An 18,607-nucleotide genomic window follows, 5' to 3' on the forward strand; every position below is an offset into this window, starting at 1 on the left:
GTAGCCATCATCAACCCCGTGGCTTTTCGCCTGGAGTTACCTCAGACTTTTAAAATTCATAATGTTTTTCATAAGTCGTTACTCAAAAAATATGTTCCACCTCTAGAACCATCACCGCTGCCACCCCCTCCTGTTGTCGTGGATGGTAACCTAGAATTTCAGATATCCAAAATTGTTAATTCTCGTCGGGTCCGCCGCTCTCTTCAATATCTGGTGCATTGGAGAGGTTACGGTCCCGAGGAAAGAATGTGGGTTCCTGCGTCTGAGGTAAACGCCGACAGGTTAGTTCGGGTTTTTCATGCCTCTCATCCTGGGAGACCTGGTCCTGAGTGTCCGGAGGCCCCTCGTAGAGAGGGGGGTACTGTCATGAGGGTGTCGAGGACCACGCCTGACTCCGTTATACCCGGGGTCAGGAAGTCGCAGCGGTTGGCTGCACGCTCTATTTAAGATAGGGCTGTTTTCCTTATGGTAGCTTTCTGGGTTTGCTTAGCAAACCCTTTTGGCTCACTCAGGGATCCGTAGCTCCTTCTCCTCAGCTGTTCCTTGTCCAGCACTCCCAGACCTCCTTATATTTCTCTCTCACACTTCTCTGGTTGCCAGAGATAGAACTTCCTGCCTGGACATCTATTCTGACCTTCTGGAGCTGTGTTGCTGCGTTCGCTGGTAGTTGGTCCAGTACGCTACCCTCCAGATCCCTGTTGGACCTTTTTGGTTTATTGTGGTCGCCCACCTGGGTGTATGTGTTTGTATGTTTTGTCTGTCCTCTCCCTGGTGTTTCCCTCTTAGTGATAGTGGTGTGGACTAGCGATCCCACCGGCCTGTTCACTATCCAGGGCTCATATTAGGGAAAGCCAGGGTTTAGGCACGTGATCGCCGCACGGGTGAGGAACCCGTCTAGGGACGTCAGGGCAGTCAGGTGCCAGCCGCAAGGTGAGTTAGGGGTCACCACCTTTCCCTCTCCCTTGGGCAGGGCTTTCCCTGTTTTCCTCCCTGTGCGTGTCGTCGGTCATTACAGGATCTGTGGATAGCACTTTTATGGGAGGGGGATCTGTGCACTGTTATGGGGAGGGGGATCTGTGGATGGCACTGTTATGGGGGGGGGGGGGGATCTGTGGATGGCACTGTTATGGGGGGGGGGATCTGTGGATGGCACTGTTATGGAGGGGATCTGTGGATAGCACTTTTATGGGGAGGGGGATCTGTGCACTGTTATGGAGGGGATCTGTGGATAGCACTTTTATGGGAGGGGGATCTGTGCACTGTTATGGGAGGGGGATCTGTGGATGCCACTGCTATATGGAGGGGGATCTGTGCACTGTTATGGGGAGGGGGATCTGTGGATGACACTGATATGGGGGTATCTAGGTATCTATAGATGACACTATATAGCATCTTATGCTATGTGTCATCCATAGATCTACCCCATAACAGTGTCATCCACAGATTCCCCTCCCCATAACAGTGCACAGATCCCCCTCCACATAACAGTGGCATCCACAGATCCCCCTCCCATAACAGTGCCATCCACAGATCCCCCTCCCCATAACAGTGCCATCCACAGATTCCCCTCCCCATCACAGCAGACTATTCTGGCAGTAACTTTTACTCAGCGCATCTTTATTACCTTACAATGAAGCTCCGGTAACAGGCAGAGCGGGCGACGGCGTAACGTCACTCACTCACGTGACGCGCCTGCTCCGCCCACTTTATGAATGAAGCAGGCGCGTCACGTGAGTAAGTGACGTAAAGCCGCCACCCGCTCTGCCTGTTACCGGAGCTTCACTGTAAGTTAATAAAGATGGGCTGATTTAATGTTGAAGTAAAAGTTACTGCCGATAAAGGACCCTGACCGCCCGCTCCCGCCCCAGATAGCAACGAATCGGACGATTATTCGATAACTGGATTCATCGGCAACGAATCCAGTTATCGATTAATCGTTGCAGCCCTACATCACTCCCCCTGCCTTCAGCCTCTCCAGAATACAGTCCCATGTAAAATACATCACTCCTGCCTTCAACCCCTCCAGCATACAGTACCATGTAAATACATCACTCCTGCCTTTAACCCCTCCACATACAGTCCCATGTAAAATACATCACTCCTGCCTTTAACCCCTCCACATACAGTCCCATGTAAAATACATCACTCCTGCCTTTAACCCCTCCACATACAGTCCCATGTAAAATACATCACTCCTGCCTTCAACCCCTCCAGCATACAGTACCATGTAAATACATCACTCCTGCCTTTAACCCCTCCACATACAGTCCCATGTAAAATACATCACTCCTGCCTTTAACCCCTCCACATACAGTCCCATGTAAAATACATCACTCCTGCCTTTAACCCCTCCACATACAGTCCCATGTAAAATACATCACTCCTGCCTTCAACCCCTCCAGCATACAGTACCATGTAAATACATCACTTCCCCTGCCTTTAACCCCTCCACATACAGTCCCATGTAAAATACATCACTTCCTTTTCCTTCAGCCCCTCCAGTCCCATGTAACATACATCACTCAACCTGCCTTCAGCACCTCTGCATACAGTCCCATGTAAAATACATCACTCCCCCTGCCTTCAGCCCCTCCAGACTCATGAAAAATAGATAATTCCCCCTGCCTTTAGCAACTCCAGCATACAGTCCCATGTAACATACATCACATCCCCTGCCTTCAGCCCCTCCAGCATACAGTCCCATTTAAAATTCATTACTCCCCCTGCATACAGTCCCATGTAAAATACATCACTCCCCCTGCCTTCAGCCCCTCCAGACTCATGTAAAATAGATAATTCCCCCTGCCTTTAGCAACTCCCTGCCTTCAGCCCCATGTAAATCTCTCTTCAGATGCCTCTAACATACAGTCTCCAGTACAATGATCACTCCTGCTCCCTTCAGCCCCTGCAAAATGACCCCCAAAAAGGACAATCATTGTTGCCATCCACATACTGACAAGAAGAATCTCCTGCAAATCATGAGGCCCCGCCCCCCATGGATGACGAGACTCCGCCTCTTCCTATGACATCATACCTACCAGGAGCAACTCCATTCTAGTCACTGAGTTCTAGTTACTACCCTGTGACGTGGCATGCTGCCTGTGAGGCGGAAGCTGCACCGTCTACAGTACGAGAGGTCGTCTGTATGTCTGCCTCTGCACGAATGGCTGGCTGGCCTGGCTTCTCTGAGGACGAGCTCAAGAGGATGAGGCCTCCGCAAGGTACAGTTTTGTGGGGATGAAAACTACTCTCGGGGCGCTGTGAGGACTGTGCGGTCTATAGACACGGAGGGACTTCCCTGGATTCATTGGGCACATTTTGTCATGAAGTAGTTACATGAAAACAATACCTGTTTTGGGGAAGATGGTAAGTACACCTGTAAGTAAAGGTGTACTGCCCAGTGTATTAGTACCTGTAGAGACTGTGTGCCCTATGCAGAGCAAGGCGATTGTAGCCTGTAAGGTGTCTTTCAACCCGGTTTGTCCTTATCTACAGCCAGTGGTGTGACTAAGGTGTTTGTGCCCCTCACAGTAGCTATGCCCATGTTGTGCCCAAAATACTCCAAATCCGTACATTGAGTAAAGGTTAATTTTAACATGTACTTGCAAAATGTTAACATATACAGTTAGGTCCATATATTTTTGGACACTGACACAATATATATATTTTTTTACCTGTTTACTAAAAAATCAAGTTATAGTTATATATTGGCCATAAAGTCCAGACTTTTAGCTTTCATTTGAGGGTATCCACATTAAAATTGGATGAAGGGTTTAGGAGTTTCAGCTCTTTTTTACATGTGGCACCCTGTTTTTAAAGGGACCAAAAGTAATTGGATAAGTGACTCCTAGGCTGTTTCATGGGCAGTTGTGGGCTGTTCCTTCGTTATTTCATTCTCAATTAAGCACATAAAAGGCCTGCAGTTTATTTGAGGTGTGGTGCTTGCATTTTGAAGATTTTGCTAAGGAGTAAACAAGCGGTCAAAGGAGCTCCCCATGCAGGTGAAACAAGCAATCCTTCATCAGCGAAAACAGAAAAAACCCATCCGAGAAATTGCTACACTATTAGGCCCCATTCACATGTCCGCAATTTCGTTCCGCATTTTGCGGAATGGAATTGCGTACCCATTCATTTCTATGGGGCCACACTATGTGCTGCCCGTATACTGAATTGCGGACCCGCGCTTCCGGGTCCGCAATTCCGTTCCCGAAAAAATAGAACATGTCCTATTTCTGTTTGCAATTACGGACAAGAATAGGCATATTCTATTAGTGCCGGCGATGTGCGGTCCGCAAAATACTGAACGCACGTTGCCGGTGTCTGTGTTTTGCAAATCCGCAAAACACGCTATGGCCGTGTGAATGGACCCTTAGGAGTGGCAAAATCTACAGTTTGGTACATACTGAGAAAAAGCACTGGTAACCTCAACAATGCAAAAAGACCTTGATGCCCACAGAAGACAACTGTGGTGGAAGATCGCAGAATAATTACCATGGTGACGAGAAACCCCTTCACAACAGTCAACCAAGTGAACAACACTCTCCAGGATATACTGTATTTTTCGCCACATAAGACTAATTTCCCCTCCCCTTTCCCCCCCAAAAAGCGGGGGGAAATGCCCCTGCGTCTTATGGGGCGAATACTAATGAGCGCTTCCATTAGTATGAGCGCTCATTAGTATCGGAGGACTGGGACTACCAAAATGATGGAAAGAAACAAGTATGGCGGAGGCATGGTACAGATCATGATCCAAAGCATTCCACTTCATCTGTAAAACACGGCGGAGTCAGTGTGATAGCTTGGGCATGCATGGCTGCCAGTGGCACTGGTTCCCTAGTGTTTATTGATGATGTGACACAGGACAGAAGCAGCTGGATGAATTCTGGGGTTTTCAGAGACATACTGTGTGCTCAAATGCAGCCAAACTGATTGGTTGGCGTTTCATAATACAGATGGACAATGACCGAAAACATAAAGCCAAAGCAACCCAGGAGTTTATTAAAGCAAAGAAGTGGAATATTCTTGAATGGCCAAGTAAATCACCTGGTCTGAGCCCAATAGAGCATGCATCACCATGATTTTGTGCATAGAGCTGGGGACATGGGCTGCTAGATGGCCGCTAGCTCATCTGCAATACCCAGTCCCCACCGCTCTCTGCTCTTTTATTGTGTTAAAAAACCTTTTTGATCAATATGCAAATGACCTGATATGAGTCCTGTGTCCGGAGATGAGTCAAGCGGAAAGGAGCCCAGCACCGCCCCGCGTCCTCCGAATCTCCTCCTTGCTGGCTGACGTCACAGAGCTGGAGCGCCGAAATCTTGCAATGCGTGAGCTAGCGCATGCGCAGTGTCGGCATCATGTTCATTCCCTGTGCTGGCATCAGCACAGGGAACGAACTACGCATGCGCTAGCTTGCGCATTGCGAGATTTCGGCGCTCCAGCTCTGATCAAAAAGGTTTTTTAACACAATAAAAGAGCAGAGAGCGGTGGGGACTGGGTATTGCGGATGTGCTAGTGGCCATCTAGCAGCCCATGTCCCCAGCTCTATGCACAAAATCCTGGTGACAGGTTCTCTTTAACTTCTTAACGACCCAGGACGAGAATGCTCGTCCTAAATGGCCAGTACTTTGCGCTCCAGGACGAGCATTCTCGTCCTGCTGTTCCGAATGTATTGTACTGAATTGAAACGGGGATCAAACCCTAAAAAGGTGAAGTCCACAGTGGGACAAATATAAAAGTTAAAGTTAAAAAAAAAAAAGCCTCCATTTCCCAAAAGAAAGTAAAAAAAAAAAAATTGGGAAAAAAAGAAAAGTAGACATATTAAGTATCGCCGCATCCCTATCGACCGATTCTATAAAAGTATCACGTGACCTAACCTCTCAGATGATCACCATCAAAAAAAAAAAAAAAAAACTGTCACCTTACATCACTAAAAGTGCAACACCAAGTGATCGAAAAGGCTTATGCCCCCACAAAATATTACCAATCTAACCGTCACCTCATCCTGCAAAAAATTAGCCCCTACCTAAGACAATTCGCTCAAAAAAAAAAAAAAAAAACTGTGGCTCAGATTATGGAGACACTAAAACATGATATTTATTATGTTTTTTGTTTCAAAAATGCTTTTATTCTGCTAAATGTAAAAAAGACATATTAGATCTCGCCACGTCCGTAACAACCTGCTCTATAAAAATACTACATGACCTAACCCCGCAGGTGAAGACCGTAAAAATAAAAAAGTTAAAACTTTGTCAAAAAAGCTATTTTTTTGTCACCTTACATCACAAAAAGTGTAATAGCAATCAATCAAAAAGTCATATGCACCCCAAAATAGTGCCAATCAAACTGTCATCTCATCCCGCAAAAAAGATACCCTGCCTAAGACAATCGCCCCAAAAAAGACTATGGAGACACTAAAACATGATTTTTTTTATTATTTTTTTTTTTGGTTTAAAAAAATATTGTGTAAAACTTAAATAAAATAAATCATACATATTAGGTATTGCCACTTCCATAACAACCTGCTCTATGAAATTATCACATGACCTAACCCCTCAGATGAACACCATAAAAAAACAAAAAAAATGTCTAAAAAGCCATTTTATTTATATTTTTTGTCACCTTACATCACAAAAAGTGTAATAGCAAGTGATCAAAAAGTCATACGCACCCCAAAATTGTAGCACTCAAACCGTCATCTCATCCCGCAAAAAATTAGACCCTACCTAAGACAATCGCATAAAAAAAAAAAATAATGGGGCTCTCAGAATATGGAGACACTATAAAACATGATATTTTTTTTTATTCAAAAATGCTTTTTGTGTAAAACTTAAATAAATAAAAAAAAGTATACATGTTAGGTACTGCCGTGTCCGTAATATATATAAAAATATCACATGACATAACCCCTCAGATGAACACCGTAAAAAAAAAAATTAAGTGTCAAAAAAGCTATTTTTTTTGGTCACCTTACATTACAAAAAGTGTAATACCAAGTGATTAAAAAGTCATATGCACCCTAAAATAGTACCAATCAAACCGTCATCTCATACCAAAAAAAATATTTGACCCTACATATGCAAATTAACCTGAGATGAGTCCTGTCCCTGACTTATCTCACGTACAGGACACATCTCAGGGTAATTTGCATATGTATCAAATCGTTTTTTTAAACAATAAAAGCACACAGAGCTATGGGGACTGGATATTGCGGATGTGCTAGTGGCCATCTAGCAACCTATGTGCTCAGCTCTATACACAAAATCCCGGTGACAGGTTCCCTTTAAAGCTGAAAGTCTGAACTTTAACTGCGCCTGAATTGTTTTGTTCAAAATCCATTGTGGTAATGGTACGGAACAAAAACTAGAAATGTTGTCTCTGTCCAAAAATATATATGGACCTAACTATATTTACAATTTCTATATTTAACAGAATTGCCTTACCCTAGGGGTCCAGATGCTTGTTTATCTGAAGCATTTTTAAGTCATCCGCAGCATCAAACGTTTCCTAAGAAAGATAAAGCCCATCATTCCCCATCCTTTCAGAAGAATACATCATCCCGAGTACACTTACCTAACTCTACCCAAGTTAGAAAACCACTTGAAGAAAAACCTAAAGAACCTGTAGCGGACAACAAAGAAATTGCATCCGAACCACCTAGTATAAGGACGAGAGAAGATGACGAGCTGTCAAAAAAGGAGGTGGAACTGTTAGTAAGACTTTTTTTTTTTTTTTTGTAAGAGAGATGTGTGAAAGTCACCAATGCAGCAAAAGTACGTTCTAAATGTGAGTTGATATCAAATTAAACTGTGATCAGTCACATTTCCTAACCACAGAACTCTTAGGTCTTATTCACACATGAGTGTTTCATTAGTGTTTTCCATCAGTGATTATAAGCCAAAGCCTGGCGTGGTTCCTGCGAACGCTCGTTCCGGATAATCCCAATAAATGTGCTGTCGATCCCCCGATGAACAAGAAAAACAGCTAGTTCCAGTGATCCTGTTGTTTCTTGCAGGCACCACCAATCATCATTTCTGGGCGGCAGATCGTGCTGTCTCAACAGCGATCTGCTGCCTAGAAACAATGATTCTGTACAGGGACAAGGGATCGTTTTAGCAATCCCTCGTCCTCATACGGTAAAGCAGGGGTGCACACCTGCAGTCAAAGTTTGCGGCCCCCGTTCTCCTTGACAGAAACACAGATGATCGTGCAATCAGCTGTGTTTCTGCCATGATCGCCGCACGGCGCATTACGGCTCCTGCACTGTAGCAGGACCGGTACTCAGCTGTCCATGACAGCACGAGACCCGAGGAGAAGGCAGAAGCAGTGTATCAGCGCTTCTGCCTTCTCAGATAGGTGAGCGGCACGCTATGCAGGGTGGACCTGGCTTGGAGACAGAGGAGCGCAGAACTGCAGGGTCAGGAGACCCTGCTCAGCCCCCACTGCAGGCTGATTTGCCCTGTAACTGGGGCTCTTTTGAATGCCCCAGTTACAGTTGAAATAGTGCAAAGAAAATCTCCTATTGTCTCCCAAAGGTCTTTCAGTGACCTCTTGGGGACAGATTATGTGGAAATAATATATTTTAAAAAAATAGGTTAAAAAATAATAAAATTAAATAAAAACAAAAAATATATTAAAACAAAATTGAAAGAAAAAAATAAAATATGCAAAAAAAATTGAAAATGATAAAAAAATACAAATAAAAAAAGAAAAATTCCTTAATATAAGTGTTTACTGACTTTTTAGGATCCCTTGGGTGACATTTTATGTAGCAAAAATATATATTTTAAAAAAATAAGTAATAAACCAATTATAAAAAAATAATACAGTAAAATATTAATAAAATACAAATAAAAGGAAAAAGTGAAAAATTAACAGTGTCAGTGTCCCCCAAAGGTCTTTATTACCTCTTGGGGAATATATTTTGTAGAAGAAATATATAAAAAATTAAGTAAAAAAAAGATATAAAATGCATAAAAGAAAAAACACCCACACCAACCAAAACAGTCAGTTATCGCCCAATTCACTTGAAACCATACATATTATATAAAAAAAAAGACCAGACACAAATTAGGGAACTAATTATAATAATTTATGTTTGTCAGTTTGCATATTTAAAGAATAAGGAGCTATAGTTTGAAAAAAAAACTACTTTTAAAAAAGTTTTGTACAGTTCCCCCCCCCCCCCCCAAATAAAACTAAAAAATAAATTATAAAGCCCTATGTGTCAAGTAAAAATTTGTTGAAAAAATTATTTTGGTAGTCCCAACACATAAAACATTAAAAAGTTCCAAACGTTTGAACCACCACGTGCGCTAAATCACAAAAAAAGTGTCCTTTCAGACCTGGTTATAAAAGTGTTAACCAGTAAGCGCTTTCCCCACTAGTAAGGGACAGTGCTTACTGGTTTTTACATGGCGTCTGTAACTGGGGGGCAGAAGGTGGTAATACTAATGAGCTCCGTCCTCTGCATTTATGAATAGGAGTCAGGATGGAAGGAAATGTCGCCACTTTTCCAGAATTTTCCTGTAAAAATGATTTTTTTTAACAAGTCCCTGCAGCTTGGCCACTGAAACAGAAGATTCATACTTACCTGCTCCATGCCACCCTGGCCCACTCTGCCTCTATCTTCTGGTTCCTGCGCTCTTTACACCTGTCGGTGCATGGACATGGTCACATACACCGCTCCTGTCAATGACTGGCTTTAGTGGTGACACGCTGCTTATGGCCACATCACTGCTGAAGCCAGTCATTGGCTTGAGAGGTGTATGTGACCATGATCATGCACTGCCATGTGAAGACAGCGCGGGGACCGGAAGATGAAGGCAGCGGGGGCAGTGCAGAGGATCGAATCAGCGGGGAACAGGTAAGTTTAACTAACTCTTCGGTTTCTGGGGCCATGCTGCAGGTACGTGTTAGAAATTAATTTTAATGGGAAATCCCTTTAAGCCCCTAATACACTGCGAGATATTCAGGTCAATTATTGGGAATAAGTCTTCATAAGAGCGCTCATTCCGGATAACTGGCAGTATAATCTGGCATCTCTCTGTGTAATGAGGGATGTGCTACTGATAATCAATAGAACTAAATGAAGGAGGAATAACTGTTATAGCGATCATTGTTTTTCCCATCTCCCTCCTAGAAAGAGTTACCGTATTTTCCGTGCGTCTTCTAAAACGAATACTAGTGAGCGCTTCTATTATGGAAGCGCTCACTAGTATGTATTAGAAATGGGGAGCGAAGCAGGCATGTGACAGTGCAGCGCATGCCAGGATGATGGGAGCGCGACAGCTCAAGAGGAGCCGCGGCACTGGGCAGATAAGATGATTTCTCGCCCATATTCATTGGGGAACACAGGAACCGTGGGTATAGCTATGTCCTCTAGGAGGCGTTGACACTAGTAAAAGCTGTTAGCTCCTCCCCTAGCAGCTATACCCCCTCCAGCCTGGAGAGAGCGCTTCAGTTTTTTTCTAATGTCAATAGGAGGCAAGACCTGAAGGGTAGCTCCTGAAGATTTTTTTTTATTTTTTTTTTAATTCCTTCTTTCAGGTGGGAAACAATGGTCGCCTAGCCTCCCTGTTATCTCGGGGGAGCACGCCAGCGTTGGTCCACTACGCTGCCTCCTACCCCCACAAGAAGACAAGGTGGACCAGGGCAGCCTCCCCTGCATCCCGCCAGCAGAAGGGTCACCCATCCAAGTCCCTATTCCAGCGTCCTGCCACTACGGTGCCAGTAGCTGAAGGGGTGACCCTGCTGGACCAGAGGAAGGGTGAAGATGGCGACAGGAGAAGAGAACAGGATGGAGAGGTGAGTACACGGGACTAGGTAAGTATTAACCCTCTTCTCCCTCGTTCATTATCTAGCTGGGCCAGCCTATACTCAGGGGGTTCAGCTTCTGTTCTGGTCTGTAGTCATTTCCCCCTTTACAAGGAAGATCAAGACCCGCTCTACCGATGTTGATGGGGCTAGCATCAATTAACACCCTTACTCCCTGAATCAGGACTCCATATGCCACACATAGGGGGTTAATGGCACTGGGCTGAGCGCACCGCTGTGGATGGGGCGCTCGGTCAGACATGCGGAGGGGGAGAGGAGAAGGCTCCCGCTCCCCGACACCTACCGCCATGATCCACCCCTTTCGGGAGGAGGACGTCGGCGCGCCGCTCCGGAGGGGGTTAACTGCAGCGCGATCGGCCGTGCACCGCATCGGTGTTCCAGCCCGCGCTTTTGTCTGCTCGGAGTTGGTATTGGCCCGGCCGTATTTGCGCTGCTTCGGTACCTCTGTGACCCGGCCAGTGCAGAATTTGGTGGCCTCTCCTGATCGGCTGTGCACAGGGAGGGGCACTCTCTTTGGATCGCTGCTGGGCCGCAGCCTTCGTCCCGGGGGGGACTATCTGGGGTTCTACCTCTAGTACAGTGTCCCATAATGTGGAGGAATTTAATCCCTTCCTGCCTCGTGTCATGAGGCCGGCTTCCTACTTTTCAATAAAAATAAAATAAAAATGCCCACTGCTTCAGATTCATGTCAGGATCTGATCAATCTCCCAAGATTGCGTCTACGGTGGCCAGCAGTACTTGTCGTATGCATTACCCCCTCAGTTTTGCGCTGACTGGGCAAGCGTTGGCTACTACTATGGGAGCGGTATTGCGTTACCACTACATACTTGGGTTCTTAGTGCACAGCTCTTTCATCAGGTGGTGGACTCTTCTAGCACTGAATTCGGTGGCCTCTGCGGGTCGCCCCCTCCTCTGCTGGGGTATGGGGCTAGCAATACAATTTGACTCCCCTTGCCTGGCTTCCTCCTCAGGCAGAGTTTTTGCACAGCCACTTAATCCTTGGCTACTTCTGTATAGCGCTGGTCTCAGACGGGGAATGGGCTTAGACCTAGCCTATTCTTCTCCTGTCTTTTTTTTTTTTTTTCTCCTCTGGCTCATGGTTCATAGCCACCCCGCATGCCTTGGTAGTTCCCATGTTACTACCTTCCCTCATCTGCATTTGCACGGGGTATCCGTTTAGTGGCCTTCCATTTCCATATTTTTTATATTTTTTTTGGGGAGGTGAACAGATGAAAAAAATGGAAATGGGCCTTTTTTACACCTTTTATGCGTTCACCGTATTGCATAAATATTTTTATATTTTAATAGTAGGAGTGTTTTGGGACATGACCAGGATCTTTATTTTTTTTTTTATTGTTTACAAATTTTAGTCATAGTAAAAATTAAAATAGGAGGCACATATGCAAACTGTTGTAATTCCTACACCGTTCACCTGATTTGGATGTAAATACCCTTAAATTAAAGCTGACAGTCTGCAGTTAAAGCACATCTTGTTAGTTTCATTTCAAATCCATTGTGGTGGTGTATAGAGCCAAAAATGTTAGAATTGTGTCTATGTCCCAATATTTCTGGACCTGACTGTGTGTGTGGATATATATGTATGTGTGTGTGTGTGTGGATACATGGGAATCTTCCACCGCTATATTGAGACCAGGTATCTCTGCAACCTACACTGCCAGAACCCTGTCTCTGTGGTTGGGACAGCTAGAGGAGCATATTGAGTCCGGCACGCCTAGAGAAGGCTTCCTTGCTTCAATCCCTATACTGAAGCAGGCTGCCAATTTTATCGCTGATGCTTCTGCAGATATAGTAAGACTATCTGCCAGAACAGCTGCCCTATCAAACGCTTCACGAAGAGCTATATGGTTACGTACCTGGTCAGGTGATACGGCGTCATAAAATACGATCTGTTCTTGGAGTTTTTGGCACGGCTCTGGATGACATCTTGGAAAAGGCATCAGATAGGAAGAAGGGCTTTCCCACTGAATCAAAGTTTTTTTTAAAAAATTTTTTTTATATACAAGAGACGTTCCTTTCGGCCCCAGAGACGTGGTAAATTTGACCAAAAAAAGGAAGGATTCAAAACAATCTTGGCAGTCTACCAGAAGGAAAGGGGTTTTTGTTTAACCCTGACAAGTCCACCTGCACATCCTCCCAATCACTCCAGAGGGGCCGTAGGGGGAAGGCTCAGGTTTTTTCACTCTGCCTGGGAAAATATTCAAGCCTGCTCCTGGGTACTAGAGTGGATAGAAAAAGGATACAGTTTGGAGTTCAGCCATTATCCTCCAGACCGGTATATGGAGAACATAAAATTAAAAGCGGAAAACCAAAAGGCAATAGACCTACAAATATCACTCCTGTTGGACAAGAGGGCCATCGTTCCTGTACCAGTGGAAGAACGTAAGGAAGGTTTTTATTCACCAATTTTTCTGGTAAGAAAACCGAACGGCTCCTTCAGAGCAATAATAAATTTGAAAGCCCTAAACAAGTACATAGTGTACAAAAGGTTCAAGATGGAGACGATAAAATCCGTGACCAACCTCCTTCAAAAAGACTGTTTCATGGTAACATTAGACCTGGCAGATGCCTATTACCATGTTCCAATCCGAGAGAAAGACCAGAAGTTTTTGAGGACGGCGGTATGGTTCAAAGGATCCCTATGTCACTACCAGTTCCAGGTTCTTCCATTTGGCCTCAGTTCCGCTCCAAGACTGTTTACGAAAATCATGACTGAAGTGGCAAAATATTTTCTTCTGGCAGAGATCTTATTCATCCCATACATGGACGATCTTTTGATTGCGGCTCCATCGGAAGACCTGCTGCTTCATCACCTTCAAATTATACAAAAGACGCTGACCAACCTAGGATGGATAATAAACAAGGAAAAATCATGTCTGCTTCCCTAAAAAAAGAATGATATATTTTTGGGAGTTCTGCTGGACTCGATGCTGATGACTTCCTTCCTTCCAGAGCAAAAAACAGGACACCTTGATTTCCAGCACCCAGAAGTTCTGGAGACAGAAGCTTCGCTCTTTCCGGAATATGACAGTCCTGGGTCTTATGACTTCAACAATCCCGTCGGTAAAATGGGCCCAGCACCATACAAGAACACTTCTTCAGACCTTTCTTTTAGAGAGCTGGGACAAAAAACAAACTTCCTTAAACAAAAGAATAAAAATCCCATATCGTGTTAAAACATCCTTATCTTGGTGGATGAATCGAACAAATCTTTCCCGAGGCGTGGCATGGAAGTCGACGAATCAGGTCGTCATCACTACGGATGCCAGCCAACATGGGTCTATGGGAATCTCGCCTACAACAAGCCTTGTCAAACTTGAGAGAGCTGACCGCGGTATGGGAAGCCCTGAAAGCCTTCGCCCCTTTCATCCTCCTGAAGAATGTAAAAATCCTATCAGACAATTCAACGACTGTGGCCTACCTGAACAAGCAGGGAGGAACAAGGAGTCGCTCCCTTTCCTCGGTGACAGGAAAAATTCTAAGATGGTCGGAGAAAAATCTACTGTCTCTGTCCGCAGCACATGTGAGGGGAAAAAAAATCAAGTGGCGGACTTCCTCAGCAGAGACTGACTAAGGGGAGGAGAATAGACTCTGAACCAACAGGTCTTCAAACAAATTTGTTCCAAATGGGGCACTCCAAGTGTCGACCTGTTTGCCACAAGAAAAAACACATAGGTCAGGGACTTTTTTTCCCTGTCAGCCCTAGATTGTCCCCTGAGTGTGGACGTCTTGTCAACACCTTGGTCCCAGCAGCTGCTCTATGCTTTTCCTACTTTTCCCCTGATACAAAGGATCTTAGCCAAGATCCTAGAGGAGAATGCCCAGATCATACTGATAACTCCGTTCTGGCCCAGAAGATCATGGTTCCCAGTACTAAAGAACCTTGCAGGGAAAGACTTTTGGATCCTCCCTCCCCGACCGGATCTATTGTTTCAGGGCCCAGTTCATCTCAGTCACCCAGCTTCACTTAACAGCCTGTAGGCTGAAAGGCGCATACTAAAAGGGAAAGGTTTTTCAGAGGCAGTAATATCCACCCTTTTGCAAAGTAGGAAACCAGTTACATCAAGAATATATCTGAGAGCCTGGGAATCCTTTCTGCGATTTAGCGGCGGCAAATATGATCCTTCCGGAGAACTTCAGGTGGCGCTAATCCTGGACTTCCTTCAAGCGGGACTACATAAAGGACCATCTGTGAGTACATTTTTAAAAGTCCAGGTAGCAGCTTTTAAGTGCATTTTTAAACAGCAAGCTATTGGACATAAATGTTATCAAAAGGTTCCTTAGTGGGGCAAGTAGAATCCTCCCAAAATTAAGATCTTCAGTTCCGCCCTTGGATTTAAATCTGGTACTATCCAGATTAATGTATTCGCCCTTTGAACCTTTAGCAGAAATCCCCTTGATAACATTGACCCTCAAGACAGTTTTTTTTTGTTAGCCATCACTACAGCAAGAAGAGTAGGGGAGATCCAGGCCTTTTCCATCCTACCTCCTTTTATCTTATGATTCTGGAGAATAGAATCATATTAAAACATGCTCCTGAATTTCTTCATAAAGTTGTAACAAAATTCCACTGTCAACAAGAAGTTACTCTTCCCTCCTTCTGTTCCCAGGTGACCTCGGAGAAGGAAAAACTATTTCATAACCTAGACGTTAGGAGATGCGTCCTACAATATATGGAGGCCACGAAGGATCTAAGAAAATCCAACCAGCTACTTGTACAATATCTGGGTCTGCATCGGGGCCAGGCAGCTAGCAAGTCTTCCATCTCTAGATGGATCAAGGCCTGCATTGTCCTAGCCTACGAGATGGAAGGGATTGCTCCTCCACCTTTGTGAGCCCACTCTACCAGGGCATTGGCCACATCCTGGGCTGAAGGGGCATCGGCCTCGATAGAAGAAATATGTCGGGCAGCCACATGGTCAAATCCCGGCACCTTTTTTAAACATTACAAATTGGACGTCTCTACAAATAGACTTATCTTTCGGATGCAAAGTCCTGTCGGCAGTTGTCCGACCCTGATCATGTCTCCTATGTTATTCCTCCACGTAGTGCCATTGTGGAGGCGTCAGGAAAAAATTAAAATTACTCTTACCGGTAATTGGATTTTCCTTTATCCTCCAACGACATGAGGAATACCCCCCCCCCCCCAAAAAAAAACAAAAAACAAACAAGTATTAGATATATGTAAAAAGGGGGATATTTTCGACTATTTAACTTTTTGGGTTCCATTACACTTAGGAGAATTAATCCTGACCTAATTAATCCTGACCTATATTGAGCGATACCGTTTTTCTTAATGTTATATACCTTATTAAATTTGAATTGTTTTGCATCTATCTCTGAGTACTAGGTTACTAAGTGGCAAGACAAGAGGGAGGGGCCCTTTATTGACTGTTATCGGAAGCTGTTTCCTGTCCCTGAAGAAGGCGGGTTAACCCTCCACGTAGTGCTGTTGTGGAGGCTAAAGGAAAATCCAATTATCGGTAAGGGTAATTTTCATTCCCCTCCACTACTGTCACCGCGGCTGCATCACTGCTCTACGCCCCCAGCTAATCGCCGATCCACTGCTCCGGTAAACAAAGCCATTTCAGTCCTGCTACTTGCCTGCAGCAGGGCTAAGCTACTGAACAAACTACCTGCTCGGCGGCCGGAACTGCATGTATTGGGCGATACGATTTCCACACCCCTGTGTGAATGTACGCTCACCTAAAGAATTATTAGGAACACCATACTAATACGTTGTTGGACCCCCTTTTGCCTTCAGAACTGCCTTAATTCTACATGGCATTGATTCAAAAAGGTGCTGATAGCATTCTTTAGAAATGTTGGCCCATATTGATAGGATAGCATCTTGCAGTTGATGGAGATTTGAGGGATGCACATCCAGGGCACGAAGCTCCCGTTCCACCACATCCCAAAGATGCTCTATTGGGTTGAGATCTGGTGACTGTGGGAGCCATTTTAGTACAGTGAACTCATTGTCATGTTCAAGAAACCAATTTGAAATGATTCGAGCTTTGTGACATGGTGCATTATCATGCTGGAAGTAGCCATCAGAGGATGGATACATGTTCTCATTCAGTTTACGCCAAATTCGGACTCTACCATTTGAATGTCTTAACAGAAATCGAGACTCATCAGACCAGGCAACATTTTTCCAGTCTTCAACAGTCCAATTTTGGTGAGCTCGTGCAAATTGTAGCCTCTTTTTCCTATTTGTAGTGGAGATGAGTGGTACCCTGTGGGGTCTTCTGCTGTTGTAGCCCATCCGCCTCAAGGTTGTGTGTGTTGTGGCTTCACAAATGCTTTGCTGCATACCTCTGTTGTAACGAGTGGTTATTTCAGTCAACGTTGCTCTTCTATCAGCTTGAATCAGTCGGCCCATTCTCCTCTGACCTCTAGCATCCACAAGGCATTTTTGCCCACAGGACTGCCGCATACTGGATGTTTTTCCCTTTTCACACCATTCTTTGTAAACCCTAGAAATGGTTGTGCGTGAAAATTCCAGTAACTGAGCAGATTGTGAAATACTCAGACCGGCACCAAGTCTGGCACCAACAACCATGCCACGTTCAAAATTGCTTAAATCACCTTTCTTTCCCATTCTGACATTCAGTTTGGAGTTCAGGAGATTGTCTTGACCAGGACCACCCCCCTAAATGCATTGAAGCAACTGCCATGTTATTGGTTGACTAGATAATTGCATTAATGAGAAATAGAACAGGTGTTCCTAATAACTCTTTAGGTGAGTGTATTTTTTTTAAATACACACACACACACACATTGCTCAAAAAAATAAAGGGAACACTTAACACAATGTAACTCCAAGTCAATCACACTTCTGTGGAATCAAACTGTCCACTTAGGAAGCAACACTGAGTGACAATCAATTTCACATGCTGTTGCGCATATGGGATAGACAACAGGTGGAAATTATAGGCAATTAGCAAGACACCACCAATAAAGGAGTGACCACAGACCACCTCTCAGTTCCTATGCTTCCTGGCTGATGTTTTGGTCACTTTTGAATGCTGGCGGTGCTTTCACTCTAGTGGTAGCATGAGACGGAGTCTACAACCCACACAAGTGGCTCAGGTAGTGCAGCTTATCCAGGATGGCACATCAATGCAAGCTGTGGCAAGACGGTTTGCTGTGTCTGTCAGCGTAGTGTCCAGAGCATGGAGGCGCTACCAGGAGACAGGCCAGTACATCAGGAGACATGGAGGAGGCCGTAGGAGGGCAACAACCCAGCAGCAGGACCGCTACCTCCACCTATGTGCAAGGAGGAACAGGAGAAGCACTGCCAGAGCCCTGCAAAATGACCTCCAGCAGGCTACAAATGTGCATGTGTCTGCTCAAACGGTCAGAAACAGACTCCATGAGGGTGATATGAGGGCCCGACGTCCACAGGTGGGGGTTGTGTTTACAGCCCAACACCGTGCAGGACATTTGGCATTTGCCAGAGAACACCAAGATTGGCAAATTCGCCACTGGCACCATGTGCTCTTCACAGATGAAAGCAGGTTCACACTGAGCACATGTGACAGACGTGACAGAGTCTGGAGACGCCGTGGAGAACGTTCTGCTGCCTGCAACATCCTCCAGCATGACCGGTTTGGCATTGGGTCAGTAATGGTGTGGGGTGGCATTTCTTTGGAGGGCCGCACAGACCTCCATGTGCTCGCCAGAGGTAGCCTGACTGCCATTAGGTACCGAGATGAGATCATCAGACCCCTTGTGAGACCATATGCTG

At 45.0% G+C, this 18,607-nt stretch overlaps 1 protein-coding gene across 1 annotated transcript in view; it reads left to right on the top strand.

Annotated features, from left to right (window-relative positions):
• The first annotated feature begins 3,032 nt into the window (after positions 1–3,032).
• Positions 3,033–18,607, top strand: part of GORAB (golgin, RAB6 interacting) — a 156,545-nt gene continuing 140,970 nt past the window's right edge. Inside the window, exons 1-2 of the mRNA XM_040408028.1 lie at positions 3,033–3,221; positions 7,432–7,708. Coding sequence (XP_040263962.1) covers positions 3,146–3,221; positions 7,432–7,708 — 353 coding nt within the window. The 5' untranslated portion in view covers positions 3,033–3,145. The remainder of the gene's footprint in view (positions 3,222–7,431; positions 7,709–18,607) is intronic.

The sequence above is a fragment of the Bufo bufo genome, chromosome 9, assembly GCF_905171765.1.
Source record: "Bufo bufo chromosome 9, aBufBuf1.1, whole genome shotgun sequence".
In the NCBI taxonomy this organism is placed as follows: domain Eukaryota; kingdom Metazoa; phylum Chordata; class Amphibia; order Anura; family Bufonidae; genus Bufo; species Bufo bufo.